We start from the raw sequence: 11625 nt of genomic DNA on the forward strand, positions 1-11625 counted from the left end.
TGTTCCCATCCGGCGTGCGACTCTAGCACCCTGGACCTGGCAGCATGGAGAAAGGTCCCCCCGGGGCTGCGGGTGCTTCGAGGCTCTTCGCTCCTTCCCCTCCAAAGCGCACAACTTCCTCGCCACCTCTCTACAGGCCAGGGCTGAGCTCTCAGCCTCTGCATCCCCCCCCCACCTCCTGCTGCAGCAGAGCCCGCCCCAGCTCCCAACACCCGTCGCTTTGCCCCGTGCCATGGAGGCTCCCGGGACACCTTCCCCTGCCACGCGGCCCCAGCCTCTCCCCCTCACCCTGCCTAGAAGGGGGGTTCATCTCCCCACCACTGCTGCACTGACCTAGCAAAAAGCCTCACCCATGCCGCAGGTGCTGGCCCCATTCCTCGTGAAGCATCCACCCCTAGGCCAGAGCTTTGACGGGGGGGTCAACCCTAGCTTTCTAAAGCTGCTGCCTAACCTTGGGGCACAGTGGAGAGGTCAGAGGGGCCCCAGGGCAAGCTCTCCCTGCAGCCAGCCCAGGCACATCCCTTAGCCCCCCACGTTGCTGTTGTGCCCCATCCTGGCTGGGCTGAAGGACATGGGGGCAGGTCCAGCTTCCTTTCTGTAAAGTTGTTGGTGACTTTTTTTTTTTTTTTTTTTTAACTGAGTCTGCTGGAAACTTCTCTCATGTTGTTAAATAAAACATTTATTTTGGGCCTCTGTGGCTCAAGACACTGGGGCTGGTCACAGCCATGCTTGTCTTACCTCTGCCAATAGATACTCGAGCCATGTCCTCCCTGTGGGTCCAACCTGGCAAGGCCACCCATTCTCGAAAGCCAATTCTTACTCCTCTCACACTGGCACCCAGCCTACTCCTGCTCCTGAGCCAGAGCAGAGATACTTGCCAGGCCAAATACTTATCTCCTCAGCCCAGTGCCAGCCACAGGAGCCAACTCCAGCCCCCACTGACAGCACAGTGGTTATGGCCACTCACACCCTGACATGTTCACGCAGGAGGGGGCTGCAGTTTTAAGTGTCAGAGCGTGTACGTTTCTGCACTTGGCAAGTGCCTTTAGCCTTTAGGCAGGTCTTGGAGCCGCTTTCCCAGCCCCAGATCCCTCACTAGAAAGGCCTTTACCTATGCTGCAGCAAGCATGGCCATGTTCTACACCACCACCTCCTCAGGGAACCTTTGCACAATTTCAGTCCAGCGCAGGACCAGCAAGGCAGGAGCACAGCCAGACATCACCAGCTGGACACCCTAGCAGCCATCAGCAGAGATGCCTGGCTGCTCACAGCTCACCCGCACTCAGGCCAGCACACCACCTCCATCCATGCCTTCAGCTGAGAAGTAAGAGCAGCCCAAGCCCAACTAGAAGAGGCCCAGCCACTATGCTTTTCCTCCTGCTCCTTTCCATTCACAGAAGACAACACAAGCAGATTTTATGTAGCCTTTATTAAAAGGAAAGTTATAAAAAGAGGTTCAGGAGCTCCCAGCAGCTCCAAGTTAGTAGTAGTGCAAACCACCGGTTAGAGAAAGAATCATCCCTGCAGAGACGTCAAACGCCACTTGGCTTCGCATCCACAAAAGAGGTGTTTTCCTAGCTGCAGTCCTGCTGGCTTGAGCAGGGGCTGAGGACAGAGCAGTCTGCCAGCTTGGGGAAAACCTCTTCTCCTTCCCTCTCCTTCAGCTGCATGGATGTCAAACACAGGTCCCAGGGGCATCCCGGTCAGGACAGAGCAGGAGAAGCGCAGGAGCGTGGATGCAGCTGGTGTTCTAGAAGAGGCACTGAAGGGTTACCAGGTAGCAGCTCAGAAATCAGCCAGGTTCATTGCAGAGAAATTCCTTTGTAAGGACAGACAGCTCCATTTCAAACAACTAAAAATCCTCCACAGAGCAGCTAGAGGACAATGCTCAGTCACTCCTGCAGCAGACACTGCTGAGGGGTCTAAATGGGGTAAAAGCCCTCTGCCCACAGCTGACCTTGCAGGAACACAGTACTGGCAGCTCAGAGGCTGCAAAGCTCTGAAGGAAGCAGTAAGAAATGCTTAATATATAAAAGAATTTGGCCTGTGTTGTCTTCTGTTTTTCCCCTTCCCAAGCCTTACTCATGGCAGGGCTCCTCAGCTGGTGATCTGAACTGGTATCTTCCAGCAAAACAACATCTGGTCCTGGTCATCCACCAGCTCCCACTTCACAATCAGTTTAATCTGAAAGAGAGAGAAAAGCAGAGGGAAGTGAGAGTGTTCAGGAGATCATAAGGCAAGTACATGGAGGGGTGTAGTTGTTACTTCTGTGGAGCAAGACGGTCCTGGGGGCTCTGAGCAAAGAGGACAGAGCTGGGGCATTGCCCCACTGCCACGTTCATGCTGTGGCTCCTGGAGTATCTCACATGCATAGAGGGTTCTGCTGCATGACACAGGAGACCTACACACACTGCACTTGGATCTCTACTCTCTGAGTAAGCAGAAACACCCTCCAGCCTTCCAGCTGAAATGCACCCTGGAGCCAATCACCCCCAGTTTGGGAGCATTCGGTTGAACACGGCAGGCTCTGCAGGGAGGCTACACATGCGCATAGAACAGAACAGGCAGATACTTGGGCACCTGAAGCCACTTTCTTAGCAGCTGGAGTCAGGCTGCTTCTTCTGCTGGGTCTGTCCCAAAGTGGGAGTTTGAGACAGTCATACTCACAGCAGAAGTGCCACCAGATAGCCTGAGGAGTATTCTAACCTCTTTCCCACCACTACAAGACAAGGTGTGCTTCCTTAAAAGACAGGTTGTTGGACTGTCCCAGGAAGGGTGGCAGTTCCAAGGAGAAGACCAGCTCCCTGCTTACTTACACTGGGGTACTCGCTCTTCACAGGGAGTTTATTCAGGTAGCTGTAGGAATGACCCTTCTGAATAGGGCACTGGATCCCGGACTTGCATCCATCAGGCTCAGGAATGGGAAAGGGTATGTCCACATGCAGCATCTCACCGTACACCTTCGCTTTGCTGCCCTGACTCTCGATCTCTGGAGAACAGAGAAGTGCAAGGTTGGCACTGGAGCGGGGAACACATTCCTATCTTATGCTCCCCCATCCGCAAGCCCCAGAGGCTGTGAGAACACAGTTAAGTAACACTCTTCCTCCCCATCCACTTCTTCACACCCAGACCCCTCTCCACCCACCCTTCCCCACCACTCTCCAAGCAATGGGACACAGAGGTGCTCACCCCGGGCACCCCAGCTGAGGAAAAGACACTTACTGCTGGCGAAGGTGACGTTGATGCTGTAGGATGTTCCTTTGACGAGCTGGCAGGGCTGCGTGGGGCAGGGGCTCACGTTCACCTCTTGGATGCTGCCGTCTACAGAACCTGCGGGGAAGAGACGGGCTTACCGGGCCTTCTCCGCCTGCCGACCGCCCCGCTGCCTCCCGCCGCCCCCGGCCACTCACCACAGTCAACGAAGCGCAGGGGCTCGGCCAGGACGCCGGTGGTGGCGCCCAGCGCCAGGAGCAGGGCGAGCGAGGACAGCACCATGGCGGCGGCTGCACTGGGAACGGCGGCGGCGGCGGCTCCCCCGCGGCGTCACATGAGCGCGGCGGCTCCGCCCGCCGGTCAGCTGGGGCGGCCCCGCCCGTGGGGCCGGGCCGGGGCGGGGGCTCCCTTGGCGGGGGGGCGGAGTTGCTCCCCTACAGTCCCGGGGCCGGGCAGCCCGGTCCGCATCGGAGATACCACCGTGAGGCCCTCGGTACCGGATGGGACAGGACAACGAGGGAGAAGTAGTGGGGCTATGCTGAAACTGCAGCGTCTGGACAGACAGACACCCTCTCCAGTACCGCTGCGGGGCAGCAGCTGGAGGACAAGCTCACGTCCGGCCAGTGCCAGGGGCTGGGAAGCTCTTTCAGTGCCTCCACTGAAAGAGAGAGAAAATAAAAATCAAGAAGCTAGCATAGCAGACTGGCCTGTAGCCTTACTCGTTACTTATCCTATACATGATGTTTTGCATGTTGAAAGGTGCCTGCATAACCTGAGTGTTAAGAGTGATGTCTGCTCAGTAATCGCTGTGGTTGCTGTTTTTCACAGCACTTTAAAGGTAGTCCTGCTTCTCAAACTTGTGAAACACTGCAGACTCCTAGATTTGTGCTGTGGATGCTGACACAAACGTTTAAGACACTTCAGTGAGTGTTTGACCCAAGCTAAAGCTTACAGCTTCTCACCAATTTCGCATGGTAACAAGCGTTACCCTTAGCAGGGTCATATCAGGAACAGGACAGAGAGAAAGGCACATGCGCGCTGATTCAGTAGGAACGCGGCAGAGCTGACACAGCTTCTCCCGTCGGACCTGTGCCCCAGTTCAGCATCTGCCTGCTCAGCTTCAGCTGCGCTGCCCAGTGACTCACAGGCGAACCCCCACGCTTTGCTCAGGCTTTCCACAAGGGGTGTCACACCAGAGGCGTTAGCAGGACTTGCCCTTGTGCATCTCCCTGCTGAGCACTTCAGCCCTTCAGAAGAGGAAAAAAAAAATAATCTGTTCCTTTAGAAAGCAGAGCAGCGTTTTTATTTTATTTTTAATATTCTGAACAAGCATTTGGTTTGCAGAGGCCTCAAGCAGGCAGATCAGGGTGCTTACAACAGCCCTATCAAAAGAAAAAATAAAAAAGAAAGGCGACCCTAATGCCCTGCTGAGACTAAGCCGTATATTTAAGCCCACCTGTGTTCATAACCAACACAGATAAAGTTGTTTCCCTGCGCTTGAGAACTCGTGCCCTTAGAAAGGCTTTCCTTCTCCCCATCCTTCAAGTCTCACAGGTGATAAACAAAGCTGCCTATCTGACTGCCGGGAACAGAAGTGCAGTTGGGTCAGAGCAACACCATAAACCACTGTCACACGTTCACAGGATAAGTGGTGTCATGCTTGGGAGCAAATTGCACAATGCATTAAATCGGGATGCCTCCCTGTAAAATGACTCTCCAGCTATCTTTGCTTCACAGATGCTTTTGCACAGTGCCAGCATCTATATATATACAAGTCTACAAGTATTCCAAAAGCTTTGAACTGAAAATAATTGAACCTAAGATCAGAATTAACATGTTTATTCCCCCTTCAGAAGTGGACTAATAAAAAGCTTAGTAAGTCTAAGTCTGTAAAACTACAGCCAAGCACTTTACACAAGAAAGAAGCAGAAACCTTCTGTCCAAGGTTTTCAGCTGATATCACACAGTACCATCACACCAGTTTTGCAATAACAGCACTGAAGCTTAGACTCCCCAGGGCAGCACATCCATCATAGGGCAAACAGACCTTGCTTTTAGGTACATGCCCCTTTTGACATCTGATACAAAACGCGGGTGCCCAGCTCACCTTGGAGTCTAATATTTCACCAAAACACTTCAGAAAGACTCTACTCGGCATCAGGCTGGCCTCATCGTTTCGCAGACATGGCTCCTTCCAAATTACCAACATCAGGGGGAGCTTGTGCCAAGGTGCAGAAACACCAGGAGAAAAAGCTAAGAAAGCCAACAGAGAAATTATTTCCAGTGAAACGGATACTAGAGTTTCTCATTTCTATAATCCAAACAACTCTATTACATGAGGAAAAAGTCTACGGTTTCATTTTATGAGCTACCCACACTGAATGAATCCAGCCCCCTCTAACTGCATTGCACTTGCAGCTCGGTAAACAGATGCACCTGCAGGCATTATAACAGCAGTGAATACAGAAGTCACATTTTCAAGAAAATCCATGTACAGAGACTAATCAATTTTACTGTTCTTTCAGCCAGAACATGCTCCCTGTGCTGCAGATCATCTGAATTCACATTGAAATGCATCACAAGCCATTCTTGCATTCAACACCGCACCAGAGGTTTTATTATTACCAGTTTCTGAAGCACTGAAACAAGCTCAGTTTTCCACCAAAACAGATACAAGATGATATATGCGTTGCAGAGAAGAATAGACTAAAATATCTAGAGAATCCAATGCACAGACAAATCCCTTCAATACAGTGTGCTTAAAGAGAGCTAAAGGAACTCCCCAAACCCTGATACCACAGACCTGATTTAAGAAGGGGAAAACAAAACACACCAAAACCTAAAATCAGATTGTATCAAACGATCAGGAACACAATGACCAGCTTGGGAAGGAAGAAAACCTAGATCATAACTCTAGGTGAGAGAAAAATACCACTATAACACATAGCTGGCAAAAGGAAGGAAGAAAAAATCAACAGCAATAAGAAAAAGATGCAAAGAAGTAGCTGCTCTATTTAGTTACACCCACCTCTCCCAGCTACTAAAAAAATTTGCCCCCAGCACCTAAATCACTCCTCAGCATAGTGGATTATTAACTACATTAACTCTGAGTGAGGCCAGCTGGCTTCTTTCTGATTCTTTCAGTCTGCAGTAGCCACCTGAGCAACATCCCAAAATGCCTTAGAGGGACTCATCACACTTCTGACACTTAACACTGGTAAAAATGAAGGCAATTAGAAGGTAAGTGTCTCTGTTTTGGGGGGCTAAACCCATTCTCCAAAAGGTGTTCACAGTGAATGCAGCCACAGCATAGGGAAATGCCATGGGATCAGTCTAACACACCCCCACAGGAGAGAGCAAGCGTGATCCCCCACGAGTTCTTGAGTTGCTCCTTGAAAGTAATCTACTTTGATAATAACTGGAGAAACACCTCAGTGTGTTTTTTAAAAACATCAAGTGTTCTAATGTGTCTGATAAGGACTCATCGGCACTTGCAGATACCTGCACTAATACGAGCGCCCCTGGGACCCTGCCTGTGAAACTTCCGTGGCTTTATCCTAACATTGTTAGTTAACTCAAGAGCAAGCCAAATAAACAGCTCAAACTGGTCTTTATTTACATGCTGAGGGTGGGACAAATGAGCAAAAGCATGTGGTTGCAAAAGCATCACCTTGCTTGGCGTGGAACGGTGAGAAAGCAAACCACTGCAGGGTCCCGAGGTCCCCTGACATTTAATCACCCCCTCCTGCTGGGATTTCAGGTTTTCTTCCACCATCCCATCTGCCACCAGCCTGGCCCAGCGAGGAACAGGATTCCTCCCCCAGAAACACAGGAGGAAGAAAGAGACAGACTTTTGACTGCAGGCGTGTCTGTAAGCGACCAGCCAGACCGCCATCACATGGCGGGTGATCAGGAGGCCAAACCGCCCAAGCAAACGTGCCTCGGGCAGCTACAGGGGAGGCCACCGGCCCTGCGCAGCGCCCCAGGCCCCGCTCAGGCCGAGGGGCGGGACGGCGGGGGCTGAGCGTGCGGCCGCGGCAGCAGGGACACCAACAGCCAGCCGAAGGAAAACCAGCCTCTGTGGGGACTCCTGAGCTTAGCCCCCGCCTGGCAAAGGAGAGCAAACCAGCTTAGCCCCCGCCTGGCAAAGGAGAGCAAACCAGCTTAGCCCCCGCCTGGCAAAGGAGAGCAAACCCGCTTAGCCCCCGCCTGGCAAAGGAGAGCAAACCAGCTTAGCCCCCGCCTGGCAAAGGAGAGCAAACCAGCTTAGCCCACACCTGGCAAAGGAGAGCAAACCCGCTTAGACCCCGCCTGGCAAAGGAGAGCAAACCAGAACCGCCGGGGCTGGGGAAACACCCTGAGAACCCGTCAGCCCAGCGCCACGTTCGCTGCTCTGCTCGCCCAACTCCCCTGCAGCACCAGCTCGATCCCTCCCAGGGTCATAGAAGCGTAGAATCATTTCAGTTGGAAAAGACCCTCAGGATCATCGAGTCCAACCATAACCTAACCTCAACTCTGGCACTAAACCATGTCCCTAAGAACCTCATCTAAACATCTTTCAAACACCTCCAAGGATGGTGACTCCACCACTTCCCTGGGCAGCATGATCCAGGGTCTCTGGGTCCTGCTCAGGATAAACAACCCTCACAGCTAATTCCAGGGCAAACGTCCTCTGCTGGAGAGCGCTGTGTTATTTATTTAATTATTCTTCATTGTTTTATTGCTGTTTATTTTCCTCCATGACTGTCATCACTTAGGGAAGCAAACACTCTCAAGGACAAACATGCAGCTTCGTGCCTCTGTGCAAAGCTGCAGTGGCTTTGCTGGCTTTCCCAAGCCAGCAGCCGAGCTGTGCCCGCGGAGGGACGCGGCCCCGGTAACACACTGCGCGGGCCGGCCCGCACGGCAGGTGGAGCTGCTGCCACCGCCCCGGCCCAGCCCGGCGGGGCGGGCTCCGCGTTGCCTGGTAACCCCCGCCGGCGCAGCGCTTCCGCCATGGTGGCCCTCGCCGGAAGCGGCGGTGGCGGGCAGCCAATGAGCGGGCGGGGGCGGGGCGCCGGGCGCAGTATGGCGGCGCCGGGGGCACTGGGGCGCCTGTGGAGGTTGGCGCTGGGCAGCCGGACAAGGTACCGCACCGCGGCGGGGCCGCTTGGTGCCCTGGGCTCATCGGAGGGTGTGGTGTGTCCATGAGTGTCGCCGCTCTGCGGCAGGGGTTGGCGGCTGCGGGGGTCGGGGCTGGGCCCGGGCCCCTTGCCCGGACGGGGGCTCCACTGAGGCTCCCGCTTTCCTCCTCTCCAGAGGCTGCTGGTGTCCCGCCCCGCTGTGCCCAGGCCGAGCGCTGCCGAGGCTCCCGCCGGGTCCTGCCTGTGCGGTTGCCCGCCCGCTGCGGTGGGCATCGTCCTCCTCCCAACCAGGCCCCACAGAGAGCGACCCCGGCGACGGACAGGTCTTCCTCAGCGAGAGCTGCGTGAAGGTCAGACACGCGGTGTGAACTGCGGGGTTGTCATGTGTGGGGACAGGAGTTGGACTCGATGAGCCTTGTGGGTCCCTTCCAACTCGGGACATTCTATGATAAGGTAGGGACCCCGGGAGGAGTTCAGGTGCTGCTGGGAGGGACTTCCAAACTGCCTGGCCTTTTGTGGTGTTTGAGTGTTTGCCAGTGTGTTCAGCAGGCCTTTTAATCCTCTTCTTTTACTTTGCAGAGGCTGCTGGAGATCACAGAAGGTTCAGAGTTTCTTAGGCTGCAGGTGGAAGGAGGTGGCTGCTCTGGATTCCAGTACAAGTTTTCCTTGGATACAGTTATCAACCCTGATGACAGGCAAGGGCAAAGGGGTGTAGTAGTGGTCAGATGTGACTGTTCTTTGCAAAGGTGACATGATAGTATCTTGCACTGAAGGGAAGAAACATGTGAGATAATGAAAATGTGCAGGCTGTGTTTCTCTGTCGAGTCTGCAACACAGTTAATGGTTAAATATGCTGCTTTTCTGCAGGGTGTTTGAACAAGGTGGTGCACGTGTGGTCGTGGATGTGGACAGCCTGGCCTTTGTGAAAGGTTCCATGGTGGACTTCAGCCAGGAGCTGATTCGCAGCTCCTTCCAAGTGGTGAGCAACCCTCAGGCAGAAAAGGGCTGCTCATGTGGGACTTCATTCTCTATCAAATTCTGACTGGACTTCCTATGGATGGACGCTGTCTGCAGACACTTCCTGGCAATCTTCAGAAAGTTTTTGCTTGTTCTTTTTCCATCTGCTCCCTTTCATCCCCCTTACCCTGTAATACAGCTGTTAAATGTGACTCAGGCTCCAGGCAAACACACATCCAGCTGATCTCCAAGACTTGTTGGCTCTTCCTTCACAAACAAGAAGTAGCCATGAGCACGCACATTGGAGCATCTTCAGCACCTTGTAAACCACCAGCCAGGTGGTGCTGACTGTCCTACCCTGTCTGGAACATGGAGCCACTTATCACTTGTCTCTGCAAGAGATGGCTGTGTATATGTGTGTGTGTTTATTGAAAGTTGTTACTAAAAACAAGCCTTTGAGGTTGATCAGTATTGCTCCTGCATTCCCATGTGGGTAGAATTTGGGTTCTTTCAGGCTACTGTTGCTTATCCCTTGTCTTCCAGCTCAATGGGACTCAGAGTCTCTCTTCCATACACCTCTCAGGGTTGTTGGTTCTCCACTCCCCAACTCAGTGGGCTTCTCCAGATACTTTGCTGTTCTCTTACCCAGCAGGCTTATTTGCGTCCCAGAAACCTACAGTGGTTTTGCTGGGGTGAAAGATTTTACTTGTTCAGAGTAAGTGAAGCTGAAAAAGTGCAGTAAGAAGAATTAATGGCGTATTTCTTCTATTTAAAAAAAAGAAGAAAAAGCTTTTGTGTGTTTATGTATATAAATAAATAAAATGCACAGCCCTCCCATCCCCTAGTGCTATTTTAGACTGTTCCTAGACCTGACTTGGAATTTTAGGTCATACGAACTCTTGGGTTTCATAACCCATCTGCTGTCTTCCCTTCCTAGCAGGAAGGGAAGTTCAGCTGACACAGACTACTTAAGGGTCCTCAAGTTCTTTTGGCTTATTTATCTGGGAATCTTTTCCACAAATTGCTTCACTGTTTAATCTGTGTCCAACTTGTGCCTGGTTCGCTGAAATAATGAAACAGCTTTTTTCCTTTCTGAAAATCCCATGGAATGGGAAATGCAGAAGTTTCCAGAAGAACATCCTTTTGATTAGTTGTTTTCTGCAGTGTTTTATCTGCCACTAGATGTCTTTTAAATCAAAGTGATTCACCTGCTTCTGGGTGAAAGGAGAAATGGGAAAGCTATTTTTGTTCCCTCTCTTGTATTTTATCTGATCATAACCAAATTGTTTAAGACTGAAGTCTTTCATGTGAGTGTGGGAGCTCTGCATTACTTTGGTCTCAAGGAAACTGCTTGTGGCAAATCACAAGCTTTTTATGACTCCATGCCACAGCCAGTTTTGTTGTGAAGTTTCCCAGATGCCTTTCTAAACTCGTCAGCAGTGCATACATTCAGCGCTGATCTGCCTATTGATTTCTGGTGCTCAGAGAGTTGATAGTCAGCTAGTTTCAGTTTTATCTGTAGATGTTACGGGAGTTTATATGTGATCTGTTCTGTCTTTGTCACATGGGGAATATGGATGGGATTTGGAGCAGCAGCTCTTTTGGTTTAGTCCTTTCCATTTCCTTTTCCTGCAGTCAACAAGTTCTACCTAGTTATATCGCTATCGGGGGGAGCTGCATGTTGCACTCTTCTGTTTTGTAAAAGGGAGTAAAAGGATGCGACTAAAAGACTTGTCTCAACCCTTGCAGGATGTTTTTGCCTTACACTTATGTTCCCAGGTCTTGAATGTGATGTCAGCCAGAATTGCCCTTGAAAAGTGTAAGAATTAAAAGTTCATGCAGGTAGAAGACACTAGCTAAACTCGATTTCTTTCAGCTGGATAACTGAGCAATGAAAGCTGATGGGAGGAATTGCTTTCTGAACCAGAAAGTACAGATCCATTCTTCATCTGTGTTAGACAGTCTGACCTTGGTCAGGTCTCTTTTGGGATCTTTCATGGGAAATAAAAGTGCAGAAGTAGTGCCGGGGAGGTAGCAAACTGGCAGCTACTGAGGCTTTTTTCCCTAAACCAGAGCCTACCCTCAGCCCCTGTAAGCCTGCAGCCTTCATATTGAATCAAAATGTGCTGTGTCTGTTCAACCCAGGCAGGTTCCACCTGCTTTCACTCTGTGCTGATGAAGTAACTCGAGCAAGTGCTGTCCTTGTGGGGTGCCACCCTCGTCAGAGAATCTGCTTCCTCCCTCCTGGTACAGAGGATGAGGCTTTGGGTCCCTACCAGTGTCACTGGCAGCGTTGTTGGGCTCATGGGAAGCTTGCACGTGTGAGTTGCTC

The 11625-nt window shown here is 51.8% G+C and overlaps 2 protein-coding genes across 4 annotated transcripts; one reads left to right on the forward strand and one right to left on the reverse strand.

Moving 5' to 3' along the window:
• Positions 1-1410: 1410 nt before the first annotated feature.
• NPC2 (NPC intracellular cholesterol transporter 2) lies at positions 1411-3566 on the reverse strand. Of its 3 annotated transcripts, none has more exons than XM_080345198.1 (5): positions 3411-3566; positions 3223-3330; positions 2817-2989; positions 2083-2184; positions 1411-1750 (listed from the first exon to the last, which is right to left on the reverse strand). In XM_080345198.1, the coding sequence occupies exons 1-4, from the start codon at positions 3493-3495 to the stop codon at positions 2098-2100; spliced, it is 453 nt and encodes a 150-aa protein (XP_080201324.1). In that variant the 5' UTR covers positions 3496-3566; the 3' UTR covers positions 1411-1750; positions 2083-2097. The 3 variants fall into 3 exon arrangements, with proteins under 3 accessions (XP_080201324.1, XP_080201323.1, XP_080201322.1); XM_080345197.1 differs by having other exon boundaries at positions 1411-1819; XM_080345196.1 differs by having other exon boundaries at positions 1411-2184.
• Positions 3567-8265: 4699 nt separating this feature from the next.
• On the forward strand, positions 8266-11097 carry ISCA2 (iron-sulfur cluster assembly 2). Its single transcript, XM_080345496.1, has 4 exons — positions 8266-8339; positions 8512-8686; positions 8916-9031; positions 9204-11097. The coding sequence occupies exons 1-4, from the start codon at positions 8281-8283 to the stop codon at positions 9376-9378; spliced, it is 525 nt and encodes a 174-aa protein (XP_080201622.1). The 5' UTR covers positions 8266-8280; the 3' UTR covers positions 9379-11097.
• Positions 11098-11625: the final 528 nt, after the last annotated feature.

The sequence above is a fragment of the Nesoenas mayeri genome (assembly GCF_963082525.1).
Source record: "Nesoenas mayeri genome assembly, chromosome: 5".
NCBI classification, from domain to species: Eukaryota; Metazoa; Chordata; class Aves; order Columbiformes; family Columbidae; genus Nesoenas; species Nesoenas mayeri.

Coding starts and splice junctions, on each gene's coding strand:
- ISCA2 (XM_080345496.1), top strand. CDS start 8,281: ATGGCGGCGCCGGGGGCACTGGGGCGCCTGTGGAGGTTGGCGCTGGGC. Junction 8,687..8,915: donor TCAGCGAGAGCTGCGTGAAG/GTCAGACACGCG, acceptor TTTACTTTGCAG/AGGCTGCTGGAGATCACAGA. Junction 9,032..9,203: donor GTTATCAACCCTGATGACAG/GCAAGGGCAAAG, acceptor GCTTTTCTGCAG/GGTGTTTGAACAAGGTGGTG.
- NPC2 (XM_080345198.1), bottom strand. CDS start 3,495: ATGGTGCTGTCCTCGCTCGCCCTGCTCCTGGCGCTGGGCGCCACCACC. Junction 3,331..3,410: donor CCTGCGCTTCGTTGACTGTG/GTGAGTGGCCGG, acceptor TCTTCCCCGCAG/GTTCTGTAGACGGCAGCATC. Junction 2,990..3,222: donor CAACGTCACCTTCGCCAGCA/GTAAGTGTCTTT, acceptor TCTGTTCTCCAG/AGATCGAGAGTCAGGGCAGC.